Here is a 20,745-nt window from a genome sequence, read left to right as displayed (position 1 = left end):
TTATTCTCACTTTTACAAATCAACAAAGTTGCTCATATAGCTCAAGTGACCCACCCAAGATTAGGGCAAGAACCAAGAATAGAATCAAGGTTTTGTAGAGAAACAAATTGTATCTATGTGTCCCAAACACAATCAGATGAAAAATGAGACACTCTGCCAAGCAATTGGAGTATTTTGGTTTGCAACCACATGTGCTGGTGCTATGTCCTAGTTGCCTGTCTGGGGAGAAGCAGGGCTCCAGGCACAGCTGTTTCTGTGAGGTCCAACAAGAGGCATTATTTCTAGCATGCCCAGCTATGTTGAGCAGGACTTAATTACTGGCCATCGGTACATTTCCTGTATCTCTTTAGCTCTTCTCATGCCCTCCTCACTCTCATCTCTCTCACACTCCCATTACAGATCAAAACTGAGGCCTACAGGAATTACAGGCCGCGCCAGGCTGGCCAGTGGCTGAGCGGGGGGGACCAGACCAAGCCTGCCAACCTTGAGTAGGTGCTGCCTCGCCTCAGCTTCTGGGCAGTGTGCTTTTAGGCTGGGGGCTTTCTGTTCACCAAGCAGTTCTGGAAGTGACACTCCCTGTGGTCACTCAGGAACACAAGGGCTGACGCAGGCCCCTCTGGTTCTGGGAGTACTGGCGTGAGCCCGTTCGTTCCCTTGAGCGGGAAGGTGTTCTGCCCAGAGGCCTGCAGGCCATTCCAATCAGCGAGGAGAGAACAGTGAGCCTTTTGGGCCCCTCCCAGAGCTGCTCCCTTGGCCACTTCACTAAAGCCAGGCTGCGCTCCCCACAAGCCCTCTTGGAGGCAGCCTAAAGCCTGGCTAGAGAGGACAGAGTAGGCCTGAATCTGCTCAGTAGGGCAGAGCAGTGCTTGCGCCAGGTCTGCGTGTTGCCAGAGGCCTGTGGTCACAGCTACTGACTTCAGTTAAAGGTACTGTCTCCAGGGGCCAGTGCTGTGGCGCAGCGGGTAAAGCCACCACCTGTAGTGCCGGCATCTCATACAGGTGCCAGTTCGAGTCCTGGCTGCTCCACTTCCTCTTCAGCTCTCTACTATGACCTGGGAAAGCAGTAGAAGATGGCCCAAGTCCTTGGGCCCCTGCACCCACATGGGAAACCCGGAAGAAGCTCCTGGCTCCCAGCTTTGGATGTGCGCAACTCCGGCCACTGTGGACAGTTGTGGAATGAACCAGTGGATAGAAGACCTCTTTCTCTCACTCTCTCTGCCTCTCCTCTCTCTGTGTAATTCTGACTTTCAAGTAAATAAATCAATCTTAAAAAAAAAAAAAAAAGGTACTGTCGCCAAAAGATCACTACTGAAAAATAGTTTTCTGACCAGGAGAATAAGCTAATTTACATATTAGAATGTAGGCCATGTTAGCATGACTTGTTGGGTAGGGTTGGGTGGCAGCCAGCCAACTGAGAATGGATTTCGGAGGAAAGGAGACCTAGAACAGCTGTTTTGGTGGCAAGAAGGTCTGCAGCTTGGGGCCCCTTCCAGAGAGAGCAGCTTCTGAGAGGTCTCCGGGCTGCCCGTGCATGGGGTTATAGGATTTTCTACGATGATCAAACAGCAAGAGGGAAGGAGAGGAAAATCAAACTTGCTCTTTATGTCCCTACCTTCAAGCACCTTCTGAGTCAGCTCTATCTGTCAAGTAGAGAAGCTGTCTGCCCGCTTGTGTGTGACTTCTTCCAAAATGTCAGTTTGGATTAGATCTCTCTTTTGAAACAGGCAGTCAGGGTGCTTCTCTTATTCCCTTCTGGGGCTCCCAATAGGAGGAAAGCCACGCAGGTGAACTCCAGGCCCCATTCCAGTTTGAACCATTTTTGCCACCCCTACAATCTTCAACCTCTCAAATTTCTATGCGCGCTCCTGTTCGAAGAAAGAATTACACTGGACTAGACGATCTCTCAATTCCTTTTCCTGGTATAAATTTTGTGATTCTTTAGCCCTGTTAGCAGCGTTAGAAAGACAAAAGCCATGTGGTCTCAAGGGCACACAAGTATTTCTGTTCTCATTACTAGCAGCCCAGGCAGGCCATGGGGCTTCCAGGTGACGGGCACAGGTAGCTGGAGGATTACTACTAAGGATGCTTTTTGTACCACCAGGAGAGACTGGGAATTTTGTTGACCACTGCAAGAGCCTGGAAAGATTCAAAACATTCCTCACTGTATTTCAAGTGCATACCGACAGCAGCCAACTTACCAGTGTTGGTCTGAGCTTACCAACTTCCTCTTAATTCTTGGATCAAGTGCATATTTCTCTGGCTGACATTTACGGGTTTCCAAAACTGGTCTCTTATCAAATCTTGTACTTCTCAAAACACAGCCTCTCTTCTTCATTCTATCTCTCTGCTAGCCCACATACACCACATGCATGCCTGGCAACTGCCATTGCACATGTGTCCACCCTCCTGGCATGCTTTTTTCCCATCACTGCTGGAGTCCCCAAATCATACCCCGGCTCTAAGGTTCATCTCAGATACTTCTGCAAAGCTTTCTCTGACTATCCCAGTCCACATTCTTCTTTGAATTCTCGGACTTATTATATGTACTTCTACATGTGCTTCATGGTTGGCCATTTCATATGCCTAAGTTCTCTCTTTTCAGTTAGAATGGACCATAACTAAACTCTGAGAACTGAGGCCCTTTTCTGTATATCCAAGACACTTGCCACCATGCTGAGCAATGTACTGATTCTTTCTTTGTACTTGGCCAATGAGACTATCACAACTCACTTAGCAACAAAGGCTCCACACCAGCATCAACTCGCTCATTCTCCAACCTAAGAAGTAATTAAACCTCACTCAGCCTTTAACTATTCCTCCCTCCTTCTTCCCTGATACCCCAACAAGGTACCCCTACAAGCTGGCATTTCTTTCTCTCTTCTCAGCTCCTGTTACACACTTTGATTAATTCCAGAATTTACCAAACTCTTCGTTATAGTAAATTAAATCCATACCTGTGTCTTTCTCAAATGGTTTTTGAAACAGAGACATCATTAATTTTTATATTTCCCATTGTGCCTACTACATTGCCTTGCAGTGTTTGTGAATCTGAAGTTACTTTAATTAACTGGGAATGGCTCAGTGAAGGAAATGAAGCTGTTGATTCATCCAAAACATGGAACATGTTACATGCTAAAAGGAAAAAACAACCCCCGACGTTAGGGCTTCTCATAATATTATGGGAACGTGCTGAGCAGACGGAAGCCTGCGTTCCTTTGCAAGCGAGGCAATGGCAGTGTCGCCCAGTCTTCCAACAGCAACACACCAGTGCGCCATCAGCCGCAAGGAAAGCAAAACAGGCGTTTCTGAGCCCTCTATTGAGCTAATTACCGTCTCCAGGTCAGTTTTGAAAATTTCCATATTGAAAAAGTAGAAGGCACCAGCAGTTTGGGGTTAAATTCTTGGTGTGCAAGTTGGGTAAAAGGACTATTTTTATTTCTTGCTGCAACATGAAGAAGCTTTGATCTTGGGCACCTTGTTCAAAGGCTCAGCCTAATATATTGATCACTTCTGACTGCTTTTACACAGGCTAGTTTCCCTAAGCTCAGCCTGTCAACAAGCAATACATATATTTTCAAACTTCACTTCAATCTCAAATAGCTTATTCCTTTAAAACTTGAGGCTGTATTTTTAAAAGGAATATTTGATGAAGAAAATGTTTTGCACCTTGTTTGATTGGTTTGGGTTGAAATGTGATAACTTAATTTTTTTTCTGTTTTTAAAAAAACATAAACAGGATCTCATCCTGAGATATCATGACCTTAAACATTCCTGAGAAGTCTGAAAGAGAAGCAAGTAAGTGTCAACAAACTTGGGTCTAAAATACTCCAACTTCATTTCTCTCATCTTTTGAATCTGCTTGAGGCTCAAAGTGACTTGAACAGGCTGAGCTGGAGGACAAAAGGGAGGGTCCTAATGAGAACCCCCCTCTCCCCCTTGCCCCCTCAAAATTAAAAGAGACAGAGAGAGAGGCAAAGAAGAAACAAACAAAAATGCAAAACACAACACCCAGCGAGGTCTGGAAACCTGCTATGTGACTAACCAGCCCTGTTAAGACTTGCCTCCTGTACAGTTTTGGCAGGGACCACAAATGATACCCTTGAAATGCCACATGATCATTTGAATATTTTAACAATCCTTCTGGACTGGATTCATTTCAGAGGCATGGAAGTGAGACAGCAACCTGCAGCTGTGGCAGAGAGCTGAGGTCTCTTATTATTTCAAGTCATTGCGAAAGAATGGCCTCTTTCTTGGGGAAGGGGCCCATCCGGAAGGCACAAGGGATTTGAGAGGGGGCTAAGGGACAGTGGGAAAACAGAATCAGACCTAAACCCCAGCATTTCTGCCTGGGAAGTAGAGTCTCTTGTGTGAATAAATCTGGTGGTTAGAAAATAAATGCTGCCTTCAGCCGTTGTAAAGCAAAACAGAATTCTAAACCAGAACTCCTGCAGCAGGCCACAGATCCCGCCCCCAGGGAAGAACTGGGATTGCCACACAAAAGTAAGGCTCAGCTTTGTCTCTATAAGCACATTTTCCTTGCACATTTAAGTCCATAGACCCTCAAGGAGCACACCACTCAGCCTAGTGGGGACCAGTAAGCAAGAGAAAAGGGAGAAGTGACAAGAGTGCGGATAACAGGGTGGCTGGGGAGGAGACAGGGACATGGTTGGAAGTAAACACACCAGGGAGGCAGAGGAGGAGTGAAAGCACACAAGGGGTGGAAGGGGTGCGAGGGGAGGGAAGGGGAAATGGTACAGGCAAGTGGATGGCTCACACAGTTACTTTTTTGCAAATTAAAATCAACTTGAGGAAGCAAATCACTGGATGTTATACATGATACTCAGAGTAGGTCTTCAACAAACATCAGCATTGGTCACCATCTCTCTCATTAGCACTATTTTACTCAAAAGTTTATGCCCAAGGTTGCTTTCCTAGTAACCTTAGGACCTATTCCTGTATTCTTGAGAGCCTGTTTTTCTCACCAGAATATCAGACTGCTGTTTTTCAAAATGATAAATACCCGATGCATGCCAATAAACCAGACACTGACGCCACCAGGCTGGCTGCCTGGGCAAGGGAGTGAAGACTTCCCCTAGTGAGCCTCGTGGCCACCAGCGCTTCACACAGGTCATCCAGGGTAGATGGGGAGAGGATTCTGGGTTGAACCCTTCGGTAGTCTCAGCCCTACTGTATAGCTCTAAGCTTTGGCCAGAAGTCCTTAAGTATGAAGGTGTGAGAGTGGCAGTTCTTCTAACTGGGCTGGATGGACACAGGGGCTGACTCTCTGGCCCTTGCTCCTCAAAATGTGTCTTCTGTTTCAGGCCCAGTAGGATCTCAGCTCTACCCCAGGCCCAGAGAACCAGAGTCTTCATCTTCGGGCGGCACACTTTCTATCTTAGAAGCACTGTTCCAGAGATTGCTTAAGTTACCACCTTTCAAAACTCTGACATAAAAACCTTGGACAGATGGAGGCAGTGTGGTCCAGTAGAAAGTGCCTGACAAGAAGCTGGGAGCTAGGTCCTCAAGAAACGCTAGTAACTGTCAGCTGGGATCTTACTTCTGCCCAGCTGTAGCTATGTAGAATGGACAAATCCTCTAGCCTCTCTGAACTGAAGCTTCCCCTGTGTGTGGGAGTGAGACTGGGAGTGGACAATAAAACTTCATCGTTCTTTCCAATTCTAAATCCTACGTCTATGATTCTATTTGATAAGACTGCTTTGTTGTCCCCTTGACACTGAAATTGTGGTTTGAACAAATAGTTACTACTCTGGCATATGTAGTGCCCAATAAATATTTGCTGGATGAAATGATGAAGGTATAATCTGTTCTAAGCCTCTTCTCAAGAAATGAAACTGTGTCATGAGCTTCCAGGATAAGCAACCAGAGCCTAAAGGGCACTTGTGAGGGGACTGATAGAATTTAAAATATCTAAATTAGACATTCTGGGGTGAGGCTTTAAAACCCGAGGATTCTGCTTTGTAGTAATGAGCACGAACTATTCCCTCCTGGAGTGAAACCTCCCATCCATCAGTACGGTACTTAACAAGTGCTAATACCAAGAGCCACTAACTCCTGCTTCCCTGGCGATGGGCAGGTAACCTCATGAGAGACGCACTGGGTGGGGACAGTGGTGAACCCCAGTGAACACCCTCCATCAAGACAGAACAGCCACTTCGGGCACTGGTCCACTGCAGCCATGTGGCAATTTGGGCCTGGTGCTACCAGGTTTTCTAAAAAGGAGCTCAAAATCTTGGCTTACTATAATTTTTTCAAAAAACTTTAAAACTTGCAGAATTCCAACAAGTCAGGTCTGTGGCCAAATTGATGGGAATGCACTGTCAGTCTGAGCCCTGTGGTTGAGGGTGCACAGTAAGCCAGGGCCTCAGCGGCAGCCAGAGCAATACCCAGAGGATACTCCTTATTAAACAGCCGAGATGACCCAGTGCTGAGGGATGGCATTTCTGTGCTGTAGGCACAACTAGCTGAGACACACTACACTGGCATGACTTGTTTGTTAATTCATGCGAGCTGAAATGATAACTAAACCAGGTGTCTTATATACTGGGTGTCTCCCTGTTGTTTGCACTGTAGAAAACCACATTTCCTTACACGACAGGAGATTTGAGAAGAGCTCATGAAAGAACATTCATAAATCTCTCCCATACAGAACTTGGTACAGAGCAGGCATTCAAAAAGTAAGTTTCCTTAATCTAATTTTTAAAATCTCAGTTAAAATTTTGGAGGTAGTTTCCTGTGCACTGCTGTTGGGAAGATGAACTGACAGGCCCCTTTTGGAAAACAATCTGGGGTCTATCAAAACCTTTAAACATCGTTATATCCTCTTGATCAATTTAGTCGACTCCTGGCAATCAAAGCTAAGGTAATAACCCACAATCACACACACTGATATGAGAGTACTTCAAAAAGTCTGTGGAGGGGCCAGTGCTGTGGGTAAAAGCTGCTGCCTGCAGTACTGGCATCCATATGGGTGCTGGTTCGAGTCCTGGCTGCTCCACTTCTGATCCAGTTCTCTGCTATGACCTGGGAAAGCAGTGGAAGATGGCCCAAGTCCTTGGGCCCCTGTATCTGCATGGAAGATATGTAGGAGGCTCCTGGTTTTGGGCTGGCTTAGTTCTGACTGTTATGGCCATTTGGGGAATGAACCAGCAAATGGAAAACCTTTCTCTCTCTCTCTCTCTCTGCCTCTGCTTTTCAAATAAGTAAATAAATCTTTTTAAAAAAAGTCTGTGAAACATGAAACTAAAGATAAGTTTGCCCATGAACATAAGTGGATCTTCAAAGAGTTCACAGAAAATGCATACCATCAAAAAACTATGCACAGATTTTAAAATTTTTGGTACCAAAATAAACTTATCTTTTTCTTAAAAAAAGAGATTTGTTTATTTATTTATTTGAAAGTCAGAAATACAGAGAGAGAGAGAGACACAGACAGACAGACAGATAGATCTTCTACCTGCTGGTTCATTCCCCAAATGGCTGTAACAGCTGCGGCTGGGTCAGGTGGAAGCCAGGAGCCAGGAGGTTCTTCTGGGTCTCCCACCTGGGTGCAGGGGCCATCTTTTGCTGCTTTCCCAGGTGCATTAGCAGGGTGTTGGATTGGAAGTGGAGCAGCTGTGACTTGAACTGGCATCCTTATGGGATGCTGGCACTGCAGACAGTGGCCTAATACACTGAGCCATAGTGCTGGCCCCTAAACTTGTATATAATTCCATTTTCCTTGAACTTTCTGAAGTATCCTTGTGTATACACACACATACACTCACACACACACACAAACATACACACAATTGCACAGAAAGATTTTTACTGGAACATTATTCAGGACACTAAAAATGAGGAAAAACCTGAATGATGAACAATAGATCAGTAACTAGGTAAAAAAAAAATGACGATTATTCAGATGTCAAAAATATACTACCTTCAAGAAACGATATTCTCAAAGTTTATGTGTAATTCAGAAACAGGCAGGGGTATTTTTGGTTTAGAGATGCACGGGTGGTAAAACTAGGAAGAAAACAAAGAATTGTCATAAAAAAGACAATAATCTCAAAGGAGTGATAGTGTACAAAGTTTTCTGTTTTAAATATTTGTCATTAATCTTTTTAAAAAATTGGGCTATATATATATATAAGTTACTGTCTTAACCATTTTAAAGTGTGCAGTTTAGTTATGTTAAGCACATGTTCAGAGTTGTGCAATCAATCTTGAGAACTTTTTCATTTTACAATACTGAAACTCCATACTTGCCCCCTACAACCGCCCTGTCCTGGCAACCGACAGTCTACTCTGACTAAGAATCTGAAAGCTCTGGGTACCTTCTGCAGAAAACATGAACCCGCACTTGTTCTTCCGTGATTGTTTCATCTCACTTAGCACAACTGTCCTCAGGATTCCTCCACGTCGTAGCCTGTGTCGGAACTTCCTTGTCCACTCATCATCCACTCACTTGGTGTTTCCACGTGTGAGCCATTGTGAATAATGCAGCTATGAATATGGTCATACAAATAGCCCTTTGAGGCTGCGCTAATTCTTTTGAGCATGTACCCAGAAATGGAGCTACTAGATTCTATAGTAATTTTATTCTCATATTTTTGAGGAAACACCATACTGTTTTCAACAGCAGCCATGTCACAGCTTTTAATGTAATAGGTAATGCTTTTTTGACTGCCATGTGAAAGAAGGAAACTCTAACACATACACAGAATTATTCTATGTAAAAAAACACTCATAGGAAAAAGATGAAGTAACTACATGAAACCATTAAACAATAGTGGTTTCCAAAACAAAAAGTGGTTTCCACTAGATTGTGGGAAGAGTAGACTTTTATTCTCTTCTTTCTCAAGTTTTGTAGTTTATTTACTTTTTTTAAAAGATTTATTTGAAAGGCAGAGTTACAGAGAGGCAGAGAGAGAGAGAGAGAGAGAGAGAGAGAGAGAGAAGTGTTCTATCCACTGGTTCACTCCCCAGATGGCCTAAATCGCTAGAGCTGCGCCAATCTGAAGCCAGGAACCAGGAGCTTCCTCTGGGTCCCCCACAAGGCTGCAGGGGCCCAAGGACCTGGGCCATCTTCCACTGCTTTCATAGGCCACAGCAGAGAGCTGGATTGGAAGTGGAGCAGCCAGGTCTGGAACTGGTGCCCATATGGGATGTCAGCACTGCAGGCGGCAGCCTTACCCACTACGCCACAGCGTGAGTTCCAATTTGATCATTTTCTATTATAAGCATACATTTCAGTGACAATAAGTGAAGAAAACTTCAGAAGGACACATTTTTCTTTCTGGTCATCATTTCTCTGTTATATTCAGTCCAAATAATACACTGAACTCATTGTGCTTATTAAAAGGACTACACATGTAGCACACACATGCACACATACACGGGTACATACGCTTATTTTTCTTCCTCTTATAATAAAAGGACATACCAATAAACAAATTAATTTCTGAAAAAATTTAGGATTCTAATAGTAATTGCAACTCTCAACCAAAGGTACATCTTTTCTCCTCTTAGTCCTACTTGCCAGGCTTCTAAAAGCCCTTCCTGTTCAGGCAGGGCCTGTGCCCACTGTCCCAGCTGGGATCTGCAAACAGCAAGAACAATGGCGGGCATGCAATCCCAGCCTGAGGCTGCTCCTCCTTCACGGTGCCCACAGGCAGCCTGTCCAGGCCAGCGGCTGATCCCCATCCTAGGTGGGTTCCTGGCCTGGGTCAGCAGCTTAGCTTCCCTTCAGTAGTTGGTAAACTGCCTTAGCACCATGAGAGACAGCGACCTGCACTGAGGAGGGAGGGTGGAGGAAAAAGGGGAAGGAAGGGACTTGAAGGATTAATGAGCTGATTTCCATAAAGGCTCTGACATCTTGGAATGAAAAGCAGCCTGCAAGAGCAGAGAGCCCAGTCCTTTACTCAGGCCATGTTGCCAGCTGGCTGTTCATCACCAAAATTCCCCAGGAACTCCATGGCTATTGCTAAACCACCTCGTATAAATCCTTATTAATCTTGCAAAGTCAAAACACAAATATAGGACAAAAGTCTTTATTTTATGTGCCCTCAATTTTAGGGTCAAAATTTAAAAACTGAATTGGTTATCCAATGACTTCCAATGAATTTTTTTTTTTTAATTTGGAACAAAAGGACAAATAAATGACACATTCACTAACTTTTTTGTACTTATTCGACTCAGCTCAGGCTATTGATCAAATAAATTATAGAAGAAAAAAGGCATTGGTTCTAAAATTTAAACCGACTTTTTTTTGCAAGAGCATTCATTTTTCATAGCTTATACTCAAAAGATACAGAAAATCCTTAGTAAGCTCAAAGGAATATTTATTCCTCTTTCATGTGTAAATTATGAGGGATATAAAGGAGCCTCTTCAGCAGTTGAATTTGGAATACTCTGCATCCTAACATCTCTTGGAGAGCCAGGTGAGAAAGTGAAGGCAGGGTCTGCTTTGAGAAGGGACCACAAGGATTCATCTGAGCACGGAATGACCCAGTGTAGACAAACACCTCTCAGCAGGAGGATCTCAGGGGCAGGGCAGGGCGGTTCTGCAATTTCCTATTCAGGAACTGAAGGCTACCCTGTCGATGATGTGGATAATATAGAAAACCTGACACAAAGCTTTGGAATGCACTGTGCTCTGGCAGCATGTTTTCCTTCCAAACTCTATTCCAGGCTCAGAACACATCCTGATTAATACTTGTAAAAGTGTTTTGGGGAGCAAGAGGAAACCTGGTGTTAGGAACCATCCATCCACAGACCACCCATGAAGCGGAACATTCACACTTGGATAATAGAGAGTTGACTGTACTGGAAACAGAGAAGTGGTTTTCTTGGACTCCGGGCTAGGAAGACAGAAACCCAGTGAATTGCAATGATTCATGCCTTTGTTTTCTAGGGCTGAAAAATCATGGAGAAAACTCAGAGAAGGGCAGTGAGGAGGGGGGGCGGGGAAGACTGATGATGAAAAGCAACAGGAACCACAGGGGAAGGCTTAAAAAGGCCAAGAGGACTTCTCCAGCTGAGGAGGACACCATCGCCAGGCGGCGTACAACACGGAGGTCCACTCGACAGCTGGCCTGTCACTCCCACCCAAGAGGAATGAATGGATCGGGAAGCCGGTGGTAATGCTTTCCACGAGACCCATGAAGGAGCAGCAAGCTAAAGGGCAGCCACTTCCTCCTTGTGGCAGTGTAGGATTCCCGGGGCAGGGTCAACAGGGTGATTTCTGGACAGTCCCAACTTCTGGTCCCCAGAAACAATAGCTAGACCTGACTATTGGCAGATAAACTGGTAAATGTACAAATGTGGCCACAAGTCCTCCCTGTTCATCCAGGACACATGTCCCAGGGTGGCTGTCTAAGCACCCAGCAGAAGGCAAAAGGTTTGAGGGTTAGGGAAATGGTTTATGGTCAAGCAACTTCTATTTTCAAATAAAATGGAGAAAACAAAAAGTGGATTAAAAATGAGAAGTACATGAGCTTTTTCAGCATTTTAGACACTACAGAATTTTCCCATCGGGGAGTTGTCCAAAGCTACTGGTACTGAGACAATCATTGAGACACCCATACCCACCAGTGGGAACTTGCACTGGCTGCATTTCAGCACAGGCTTCCTTTGGGAGCTTTTACTATGTGGCCTCCACATATTTCCTCAGACTCACTCTCTGCCACACGTGTCCAAAGTCATCATAGTTCTCCCCATCCATCATGCCACTTCATCCCACCACGTCTCTGCCCATGCTAGTGCCTAAACCTGGTATTGCCCTCCCTGTGCTGGCCATTTGGCAAAATCCTATTCATCTCTTGTCAGCTTGTTCGGTGTCAGCCCTTCCCTTCTTCCTATGATCCACTCCTGTACCTATTACATACATCTGTTATTATACTTAACATATGGGACAAAAGTTATCTATTTACATATCCTCCCACCAGCTGGGAGGTAAGGCCAGGACCAGTTCCTTTATGGCTTTGCATCCTCAACATCTCCTGACACAAAGGCTGGCATGCGGCCGGTACTTGACAGTACTTTGCTGAATTCAACTGATCTGCAGGCCTCCGCCTGTCCATTACTTGTCTTGCCATCTAAGATGAGCCGTCCAACAAAAATGAATAGAAGCATATATTATTTTTAAAAATAAAAGAGAGCTGCATACATCAGACAACCGATATACTGGGTCTTAACCAGACACAGCACATGGGCCTCTCAGGGACCTACTGAGACTTAGAGAGCGTACAGGGGGCTGTGCTCTGACATCGTCCCACCAACATCAGAGGTCTGCAACATCAGTCTGGAACAGTGTGCTGCAGGCAGCACTCCCTAACTATTACTAATTGAGAAATTCTTTTTCCTTCTTCATCTTTCACATGGGAAATGTTCTCTAAGTTCCAAAATAAAAATGACCAGGAGGAAGAAAAAAATATGCTTCCACCCTTTTTCACCTTGCTTAATCCAAGCCACCCTCCTCTCCACTTAAAAACAGAACTCCCATTCTCTCCTCCCATTCATACCTAGCTGCTCAGGCCTTACCCCAGTGTCTCATTTCCAAGTTGCCATGGCCACTAAGAGTTTGTACCACATAATTTAGTCAGTTACTGCCTTTCATAGTTATAATATCAAACACAGGAATAGGCACATAGCAGATATTAATAAAAACACGCTGATTGGTAGACAGATAAAAAGCCATAGAACATGTCCCCCAGTCACTCAGCAGTTTTTGCAAAACTGTCAAGAAAATATTTTTCTTTCTTTGCCACAACCCAAAGTTCTAAAAGAATAAATACTCCAGTAAGTTTAGAAAATTCATTCCAATGACTTTTAAAACTCCCCACAACTAGAAACAGCAATTCTCCAATGCATTCCTAGCCCTGCTAACTCCTTGCCTGTGTGGGGTTTTAACATACCTCTTGGCCAGCCAGAGTTTGGCTTTTGTACAAACAGTGATGTCAGTCAGCTCCTGCTGGAACTCTGAATTCGTTCTGTGTCTGGAGTCTGAGTAGGCTTGCAACAAATGAAAAACCTAAACCAAAAAGAGAAAAGCAGTATCGGACCATGAAAATATATTTTTCCTCAATGCTCAGTTCCTCCCTCTCAGGTTTCCTCAAAATAGTCCCTTCAGAGAAAACAAACAGCTATGCAGAACGTGGCTCTGGTCTTTTTACAGAAACGCATGTTAGTTTTGGAGCACACAGCAGTGGGTGAGAAACCTAGGTCCACAGTCCGTACCTGAGCTTGGGGCTCTTTGCACAATTCCAACACTTGGTGACTGTTCTGCAACCAAGCATTTGCTACAAGGGCTTACTAACGACACACAACCTATACAATGATTTAAGCAAAGCAGTTGCAAACATCTTTATGTCAGCAGTCTCACATGAAAATAAGATGTGCCTTTTAAAGTCAAAGTAGGAAAAATCAACCATCCAAGAGTCTAAATTAGTTTATACAAGTCTGGGTTCATCGGTACGCTGTTGGCACTAATGCCTGCCTTTGCAAATACTGGGCAGTGATATTTGTAACTATTTAGAGTCTTGAGCAGATTTGTCCTTAGCTGTCAGGAGCAGAGGGGGCACACTTTCTTACTTTTCCACAGCATTGTATCCTAGAATAAGTGCAGTAGTAGAAAGAAACAGAGCAAGTAAATCCTAGCTTTCTAGCTGTGTAGATTTAGACTGAAGACCACAGATTCAACTGTCAAGTGGCACACACTGTGTGAAAGGGTGTGTGTACACATGCAGCAATGATGCCCGCCAGGCGTCTGTGAGAACGAATCTGCAGTAGAGGGTGGGCGAGCAGAGGGTAGGGAAGAGATCCTTTGACCTTAGCTGGCCCTGAGGAGAGAGATGTGTGTGAGAGAAATCCTTGTCTCCAGCCCTCTTACCTAAATGAAGAGGAAGAGGTGGGTGGAGCAAAGTGAGCACAGATAAATACAGCAAGTCTGTTTTAATGACATTTGTTTTCTTTCCCTACTGTAGTCTTCACTCAAGCAGAGGATTCTTCCTACGTAACCAGATTCGATTTTGTTCTTCTCTTTCTCTCCCATCAACAAGGGGCTGGGCTCACAGCTGACAAACAATTGAGAGATGAGGAAGGGAGTCATGAGAAGCAATAAGAGAACACGCTACAGCTGAACCTCACGGGCGAGGTGGCACGTTTTCCTGGGTGGGACACGTGCAATCATCACACCAAACACATGTCAAACACCTTCTGTTTAGAGAACCCAAATGAATTCTGACTGCTTCTGTTTTTCTAAGCAGAAGTTAGCTGCATGGGAGAATGCAGGCTGGCAATGATCTCTCTAATAATGGACGTGTTATTCCAGAGCGGAGGATCAGATGTCACTCCTTCACCACACCCCGCAGGGACCCAAACCGCCCGGCACACAGTCTGGAGAACTGGGGCTGGCTGGGGCTTCTGTTCTTATGTGGTGACTGCCAGAGGGAAAAATACCTCCCTCGGCCTCAATCCCCACTGTCCTGAAAGAACTGGCAAAGTCACTGGGCCTTGCTTTCTTTTCTCCACAGCTGCACAAAACCAACCACCAGGGCTTTTCATGGTGTCACAGGATCGTAATTAATCAGCAGACACCAGCAAAATACATGACTCTGGAATGTACTTGTAAAGAAGGCTGTGAGATTTTCAAATGCTTTTTATTTAGAAGCGATCACTTCAAAAATAACTCCAGATGGCTGTTTAAACTTAGTCCTATATTTGCTCACCTTACCTGGCAAAAACAAGACTGTTTTTGAAATGCTTGGTAGCTCTGGCTTATGAAAATCAGTCTACAGGTCCATCCATTCTGTCACCTTGGCCACACACCAGATAATAACTGTGATCCCAGTTATTCACCAGGAACGGGGGGTGATCATTTATGTGGAACAAATGGAGAGACAGGTACACTCAGAGATCTTCGGTGGAAAAAAAAAAAAAAAAAACACCAAGAGGAGACAGGGATGAGGGACAGGGTCCAAGAAGTCCAGGCAGAGAATGGGGCAGGGAAGGAGAGGGAGAAGTGAAGACGGAGGGAGGGGGAAGAAAGAAAAGTTTTGTAGGCAAATGTATGAAGCAGGCTAGTGTTTTGGAGGTATTTTTCTTTAAGACAGAAAGCTAATGAAAATATTTAAGTACACAACTATCCTCACATGACATTTAGAGTGTTGGGTTCAAGAAAAACAAGGCCATCCTTTGGGGTAAGGCCAGGGCACAGGGCCAGGGCCAGGCAGTTCCCAGGAAGGGTCACTTGTCCATCAGCTCTCAAAGTGTGGCAAGAGGCAGTCAGCTTCTCCTTCTTCCCTTCTTTTCTCAAGTTCTGCTCCAGGAGAACTTCTGAGCTGAGAAAGTAGCTGGGTCCAGGCCTGGGACCATTTGGAAACAGCCATCATGCTGGACTGTAGTGAACCAAGCACAGAGAAGCCAAAGCTGCCAGGCTGAGGAGGACTAACTGAATACACTCGGGATCTCTGAGGAGTGCAGTGTCATTTTAGTGGTCCCAAACTTGCAACAGGATTTAAACACTGAGTCAACAAATAGGCATTAAGCAACTGTCATCACCAGGCCCTGTGCTAGGCACTGCAGCAGAGACAAAGCAGTCCCTGGTCTTTTGCAGATGACATTCCAGTCCTGGAAAAATGGAAAGTCAATAGCTTCCCTGACTCAGCCTGCTGGCGATTCACAACCTACACGGTAAGGTCACCGTCACTTTCCCTTTTACGCTTGACCTCACCCTCCAACAAACCCTGTGCTGAGCAGAAACCCAACAAGCATTTGCCCAGTTGAATCCATGTTGATATTTGGTGCCTCTTTCTTTATTAACTCCTTCAGGACATACACCGTGGGTTCAGGAGCTGCACTGTTAGGTACCAACTTCTGTGTCTGGAGTGGAGACACAGAGCTCTTAACTCCAGGGGATTCCTCATCTGATGCAGGAAGCAGGAACACTAGATTAATGATAAGCACCCAGCCACACAGGAGAGTGCAGCCCTCAGCTTCTGTTACCACAATAAAATTCCTGAGGCAACTGACTTTATAAAGAGAAGAGGTTTATTTTAGTATATGTGCTGCCAAAGTGGGCACAGGAGGAGAGGTTTATTGAGCTCACAGTTTTGGAGGATCAAGTCCAAGATCAGGAGGCCCTGATGAGGGTGGTAGACAGCAATGGCAGAGCTGGTGCAGGGGAGAGATCACGCAGTGAGTCAGGAAGCAGAGGGAGCAGCTGGGCCAACTCCCAGTGACCTGGGGACCCCTGTCGCTCCCCCTCTTCGTGGAGGAACGACACAGGACCCTGCGCTGTTCTTTTGTCTGCTCGGCCCTCCCCGGGTTTGCTGCTGGTTCTTCCCGGGTTGGCTACTGACCCTTCCACCTCCGTGGAAGGGCGGTTCCCCCTGTCACATTCCCCACTTCCGCGGGGGAGCGGCACACCGCCGGCCGGCTCTCTCGGGGGCTGCACAGGTGTTCCTTCAGATGTTCCCCTTAGATGTTCCTGGTGCATGCCGTCTCTCTCCTCCTTTATAGTCCTCCTCCGCCAATCCCAACTCGGCTGCCCACACGCCGAGTACGCTGCTCTCCTCCAATCAGTAGCAAGTCCTACAGTTTATTGGTTGAACTGGAGGCAGCTGTGCGGAAGCTGTTTCCTCCTCTCCCAGCGCCATATTGTGGGAGAGCAGATGCATAGAATAAGTCTTAATTCCAGTAACTCAGTCTAGTCCGAGTTGCTCCCCACAGACCCCCTGCTAGGTCCACCTCCTAAACACCATCACTGTACCCTTTTAGGACCCCTAACTTATCATCCTGGGGTTTAAATGTCTAGCTCAGGAGCCAAAATCGTATTTAAGCTGGGGGGCAGGGTGGGGGAGGCAGGAAGCACTTTGGAACTAGGTAGACATAGTGTAGGCCAATTTCTAGCTATGGGGCTTTGGGCAACTTGTTGAGCCTATTTCCCTGTGGTAAATGGCATACACAGCAGCTCCCTATCCATGAGGGTATGTTCAAGCCCTTTGCAGGGGCCTGAAACCAAAGGATAGTACTAAACCTCATAATACTGGTATTTTTCTATACAGAAATACAGACCTATGACAAAGTTTAACTTATTAATTAGCTACAGTGAGAGATCAACAACAGTACCTGAAAACAAAATAGAAGGGCTGGTGCTGTGGCGTACTGGGTTAAGCTGCCACCTGTGATGCAGGCATCCCATATGGGCACCAGTTCACGTCCCCGCTGCTCCACTTTGCATCCAGCTCCCTGCTAAAGGCCTGGGAAAGCAGCAGAAGATGGTCCAAGTGCTTGGGTCCCTGCACCCATGTGGGAGACCCAGATGAAGCACTGGCTTCTGCCTGGCTCAGACCTAACTATTGTGGCCACTTGGGGAGTGAACCAGCAGATGGAATACCTCCCTCTCTCTTTCTCTTTCAAAATAAATATATAATTTTTAAAAAGGCAAATTATAATAATATATTATAACAAAAGTTATTTAAAACTTATGAAATGTTTATTCCTGGAATTTTTAATTTAATTTTTTTGTACCATGGTGAGTTCAGTGACTAAAACTGCTCATAAGGACAGACCACTGTAATAATATCTATCCTGCAGGATTACAGAGAGATTTTAAAGAGTCTCCATACTATTTGGCACACTGATAAATGGCACCTGACAAAATGTTGGTTTGCTTCTGTGTTCTGCCTGCTCCCTCCCTTCCAGTCCCATTCCAAAAATAAACAGAGGCGGCTTTGCAGAAAGACTGATATTCATATTTGGCCTTGAAAACAAATCTTACCATGATCCAGGAAAGAATATAGAAGCAGGGGAGACAGGAAAAAAGATTCTAAAGGGAACTAAAATATTGGGATTGCCAACAAAAAGAATGAACCTAATGTGAACTATGGACTTTCAGTCATGATGTGTCAATGGTGGTTCATTAACTGTAACAAATATACCAGGTAACTGGGGCCAGTGCTGTGGCACAGTGGGTTAAAGCCTCAACCTGCAGTGCCAGCATCCCATACGGGTGCCGTTTTGAGTTCCGGCTACTCCACCTCCAATCCAGCTCTCTGCTATGGCCTGGGAAAGCAGCAGAGGATGGCCCAAGTGCTTGGGCCTCTGTACCCATGTGGGAGACCTGGAAGAAGCTCCTGGCTTCTGGCTTCGGATCGGCTCAGCCCTGGCCACTGCAGCAATTTGGGGAGTGAACCAGTGGATGGAAGATCTCTCTATGTCTACTTCTCCCTGTAACTCTTTCAAATAAATAAAGTGAATCTTAAAAAAAAAATTTAAAATAAACAAACGTACCAGGCAAATGCAAGACATTAATAGCAAAGAGGAAATTGGGAGGAGAGAAATATCTAAGAACTCTGTACTACCAGCTCCATTTTTCCATAAATCTGGGATTGTTCTAAAAATGTTGGTGCTGCTCAGGGGACCGCAGACAGCACAGCCAGGGTGCACACACAGTGCTGGGAGACACACTGGAGAGAGGGGTCAGCTCGAGACAGATCTGAAAGGCGATGTGAAGGAACGTGCACTTCGTCCCATAGACAGTGGCGAGCTCTTTGGGGAGAGACCTTCAGTGATGGACTCTGGAACTCGGAGGCAGAATCAAAGGGCAGACAGCCCGGGACCAGCTCAGGAGTCTAGATAAGTTGGGGAGGGGGAAGCCAGAGGCTCAGAGCAACACCAGTGGGCCACAGAGGCTGCACAAGTGTATGTAACCCATGCAGGGCTTCTAAATCAATATTTATGAATGAGGAGATCTCCTGTTAAAATCATCCTAACTTTAGAATTTCTTTTTTTAGGTTTAATTTATTTACGTGAATAGTAGAGAGAGAGAGAGAGAGAAAGATTGATCTTACAGTTGCTGGTTCTCTCCCCAAATGGCCATTGCATCTTGGGCTGGGCCAGGCCAAAACCAGGAGCCAGAATTCCATCCGAATCTCCCATATGGGTGACAGGGACCCAAGTACTTGGGCAATTATTTGCTGGTTTTCCCGGCACATTAGCAGGGAACTGATTCGGGAGTGGGAACTCACCAGCGTCTGATGTGAGATGCCAGTGTCACAAGCACAAGCTGAACCCACTGCACCACAATGATGCTGCCCCCCGGCCACCACCAAGTTCTTTTGAAATATCAAAGATCTGGTTATAGCCATCAGTCAACTGGCCTCTGAGATGAGAGGTGTGCTCTCTGCTTCCCCCATCACTACTATTCTGGTCACTAAGGCCATTCATTAAACTTAGTTTGCACATTTAAACTTTTGTAGAATCAATAGAGAAATGAAATATTTACTGAACCCAAATCCCTATCAAAAGCTTGAACACAAAGGATGGACATGGAAGGCCATGTGTTTATACCCATCCCCTTTGGTTCATTTACCTGCCTTGTACAGGTCAGACCCTGATTTAGTGATACTGCACCCCACCCCAGTCTACACCACAGCAGCAGTGGACTGGAGAGGAAGACACATTTGAGAGAACTTGTTGGGGCTGATGAGGCAGGGCATGGTGGGGAAGACAGAGACAAGGAACTGGGGGTCAGGTCAGAGCAGCTGGTGAGCAAGGGGCATCTTTCCAGATGTAAGAGAAGCCAGAGCAGGTCTGGGAATGAGGGAAGGTGACAGAACAAGTATGGTTGGGAATATCTCTGTGATGACTGCTCCAGTCAGGGAATTTGATGTGCAAAACAGGGATACTCTGGAGAAGAGCTCTGGTGTGTGTGTGTGTGTGTGTGTGTGTGTGTGTGTGTTTTAAGATTGTTTTGTTTATTTGAAAGTCAGAGTTACACAGAGAGAGAAGGAGAGACAGAGAAAGGTCCTCCATCTGCTGGTTCACTCCCCAATTGGCCACAACGGGCAGACCTGTGCTGATCTGAAGCCAGGAGCTAGGAGCCAGGAGCCAGGAGCTTCCTCCGGGTCTCCCACGAGGGTGTAGGGATCTAAGGACTTGGGCCATCTTCTACTGCTTTCCATAGCAGAGAGCTGGATTAGAAGTGGAGCAGTAGGACTCGAACCTGCACTCATATGGGATGTTGGCACTGCAGGCAGTGGCTTTACCCGCTACACTACAGCACCAGCCCCAAGAGCTCTATTAATGATCACACTGTGATAAACAGGGGAAAGACGGGTACCCCGAGCCATAGCAGGCTCCTTGGACAAGGACCAGAAGTGGATTTCAAGGTGTCATCAGCCAAAGAGACAGGAGAAAGCTGTACTGCCTGAAGACAGTTATGACCCAGAGAGCGAAAGCACACGAGACAACCGAGTGCAAACCACGAGCGTCACTGTGACTAGTACAGACCTGAGGCTGCCAAGTGGCGGACTGGCAGCCCTGTCCCGAGGAGGGCTGTTCGAAGAAGCAGCGAAGAGAAGGTGCAGGAAACACAGTGCTGGGGGGGTGGGGGTGGGGTCTTGTGTGAAATGCAAATCTTGAACGAAACTCCATGAGGATCTGAGCAAAAGTCTGCAGAACCTGGAAGCAGTTACCCTCTGTCTTCCACCCCCCGCTCTGAACACACAGAGGCTCAGGGGAGCCCCAGGCATCTGTGCAAAGCATGGGGTCCACTCTGGCAGCTCCCAATCTTAAGTGACTCCACATAGCAAATGTGATGCTCTTTGAATAAATGCCACGGGCCAAAAAAGAGTCATAAGGCAGTTCTCTGAAGAAAAAAAAAAAAAAAACCAAACTTGTGCTGCACCCGTAAAATATGTCTGGTTTATGCTGCTAGACTGAAATAGTGACTTGTGTTAG

At 45.8% G+C, this 20,745-nt stretch overlaps 1 protein-coding gene and 1 long non-coding RNA gene across 3 annotated transcripts in view; one reads left to right on the top strand and one right to left on the bottom strand.

The window, feature by feature from the left end:
• Positions 1-20,745, bottom strand: part of THADA (THADA armadillo repeat containing) — a 375,449-nt gene that overhangs the window by 95,537 nt on the left and 259,167 nt on the right. For both annotated transcript variants that reach the window (XM_051842959.2, XM_070069193.1), the window contains exon 30: positions 12,918-13,033. In XM_051842959.2, the coding sequence (XP_051698919.2) occupies positions 12,918-13,033 (116 nt within the window). The remainder of the gene's footprint in view (positions 1-12,917; positions 13,034-20,745) is intronic.
• On the top strand, positions 3,162-5,683 carry LOC127490335 (uncharacterized). Its single transcript, XR_007918262.2, has 3 exons — positions 3,162-3,339; positions 3,737-3,795; positions 5,322-5,683. It is a non-coding gene; the product is annotated as an uncharacterized lncRNA (long non-coding RNA).

The sequence above is a fragment of the Oryctolagus cuniculus genome, chromosome 2 (genome assembly GCF_964237555.1).
Source record: "Oryctolagus cuniculus chromosome 2, mOryCun1.1, whole genome shotgun sequence".
Taxonomy (NCBI): domain Eukaryota; kingdom Metazoa; phylum Chordata; class Mammalia; order Lagomorpha; family Leporidae; genus Oryctolagus; species Oryctolagus cuniculus.
The sequence above is the reverse complement of the archived record's forward strand: the minus strand, read 5'-3'. Positions and strand labels throughout refer to the sequence as shown.